This window comes from Hippocampus comes, unplaced genomic scaffold, assembly GCF_001891065.2.
Source record: "Hippocampus comes isolate QL1 unplaced genomic scaffold, H_comes_QL1_v1.1 scaffold227, whole genome shotgun sequence".
Taxonomy (NCBI): Eukaryota; Metazoa; Chordata; class Actinopteri; order Syngnathiformes; family Syngnathidae; genus Hippocampus; species Hippocampus comes.
The window spans coordinates 134,551-136,177 of NW_017805630.1; the positions used below are offsets into that span (position 1 = coordinate 134,551).

Consider the following 1,627-nt stretch of genomic DNA (forward strand, 5'->3'; position numbering starts at 1 on the left):
GCCTTCCTTCCTCGGGAGCTTTTTAGATGTGCATAATCCCCGAGTTGACCCAGAAAATCGTCAGTCGCTCGCTTGAAGATCTGATGCTGCAGTCTTTGTGCGCACCTCACCCGGCAATGACGCGCGGCCCCGCGGACTCCTCGCACTGAGCGAACCCCCCCACCCCTTCTACCTCCCTCCTCTCCTTCACCTCTCCCTCCCTCTCCTTCCTCACCGCAGCGGACCACCGAACCAGCGGACCGGGCCGAGCCTTGAGTGGAGTAACTTTGGAGTTTTTTTTTTTCTTTTTGTTTTTCTTTTTTTTTTTTTTCGAGGAGCTGAGCACGGTAAGCGGTGCACATTGTGTTGCCGTTGTTGTTGTTGTTGCATTGAATTGCAAGCCGGAGAATGTTGGCGTTTCTCTTGCCGTGTGTGTGCGCGCGCATGCCTCCTCGCTATCTCCTCACCGCGTCGCCCCATTGTTTCCTCGTTTGTGTCAAAGGCGCCCTTAAAAAAAAACGGAGTCGGCATTTCAGTCAAGCACAAATGAAAGGCACGAGTGAGAAGGCAGATGATTGGTGGTAAGGCCCCGAATTGAGACGCGCCGCGCGTTGCATCGGTGTTCTTTGTTGCAACCTTGCGTGCGTAAAAATCTGCCCGTGTGTGTATGTGTGTGTGTGTGTGTGCGGGTCTACAACCCCCCGCCCCCCCACACCGCCGCCGCCGCTCTATTGCATTGAATTGGACACTGAAGCCATTTTCAAAGGCAATCGAGTCGCTTCTTGTCCTGAATGTGACACACACGTTTTCAAAGCGGCGTTACAAGCATGCTGACTAAATGACGCAAGGTGAGGGCATCCTAACAGCCCGATGTGTTGTCCCCACAGGAGGCATGGCGGAGCACCTCATGATGCCCATGAATCACGGTTCAGCCGGCGCCGGTCTCCACGCGTATCGGATGGGCATGAACGGCCTGCAGGCAGGCCACCCGCCGCACGGCCAGCAGGCCTCGGCCATGCGGGCCATGCCCGGCGGCCAGATGATGCACTACGCCGGCGCGCAGGCCGGCATGGAGATGCGCCAACGGCAGGGTATGGTGCCACCCGGTGGGCCCATGAGCGGCGCCCAAATGGGGCACCACCACCAGATGATGTACAACGGGCAGCAGCATCACATGCACCAGGCCCAGCAGCAGCAGGTCCAACAACAACAACAACAGCAGCAGCAGCAGCAGCAGCAACACGCCGCCCAGCTGAGCCAATTCATGAACGGAGGCTTGACGTCGCAGCAGCTCATGGCCAGCATGCAGCTCCAAAAACTCAACACGCAATATCATGGACACCCGCTGGGCCCCATGGGCGGCGGCGGCGGCGGGGGTCACATGGGCGGCCCGGCCAACCAGTACCGCATGAACCCGGCCCAACTGGCCAACATGCAGCACATGGCGGTCCCGGCGCTGGCGCTGAACGGCATGGATGCGGACATGATCGACGAGGAGGCGCTCACCTCGCTGGTGGTGGAGCTCGGCCTGGACCGGGTCCAGGAGCTGCCCGAACTCTTCCTGGGTCAGAACGAGTTTGACTTCATCTCGGACTTTGTCAGCAAACAGCAGCCCAGCACGGTTAGCTGCTGAGACCACCCTGTTGCT

At 59.1% G+C, this 1,627-nt stretch overlaps 1 protein-coding gene across 1 annotated transcript; it reads left to right on the forward strand.

Moving 5' to 3' along the window:
- Window positions 1–6: 6 nt before the first annotated feature.
- cited4b (Cbp/p300-interacting transactivator, with Glu/Asp-rich carboxy-terminal domain, 4b) lies at window positions 7–1,621 on the forward strand. The gene is made up of 2 exons (XM_019881554.1): window positions 7–326; window positions 867–1,621. The coding sequence occupies exon 2, from the start codon at window positions 872–874 to the stop codon at window positions 1,610–1,612; it is 741 nt and encodes a 246-aa protein (XP_019737113.1). The 5' UTR covers window positions 7–326; window positions 867–871; the 3' UTR covers window positions 1,613–1,621.
- The last annotated feature ends 6 nt before the right edge of the window (window positions 1,622–1,627 follow it).

What these genes read in the sequence shown, in the direction of transcription:
- cited4b (XM_019881554.1), top strand. Translation starts at nt 872, where the DNA reads ATGGCGGAGCACCTCATGATGCCCATGAATCACGGTTCAGCCGGCGCC.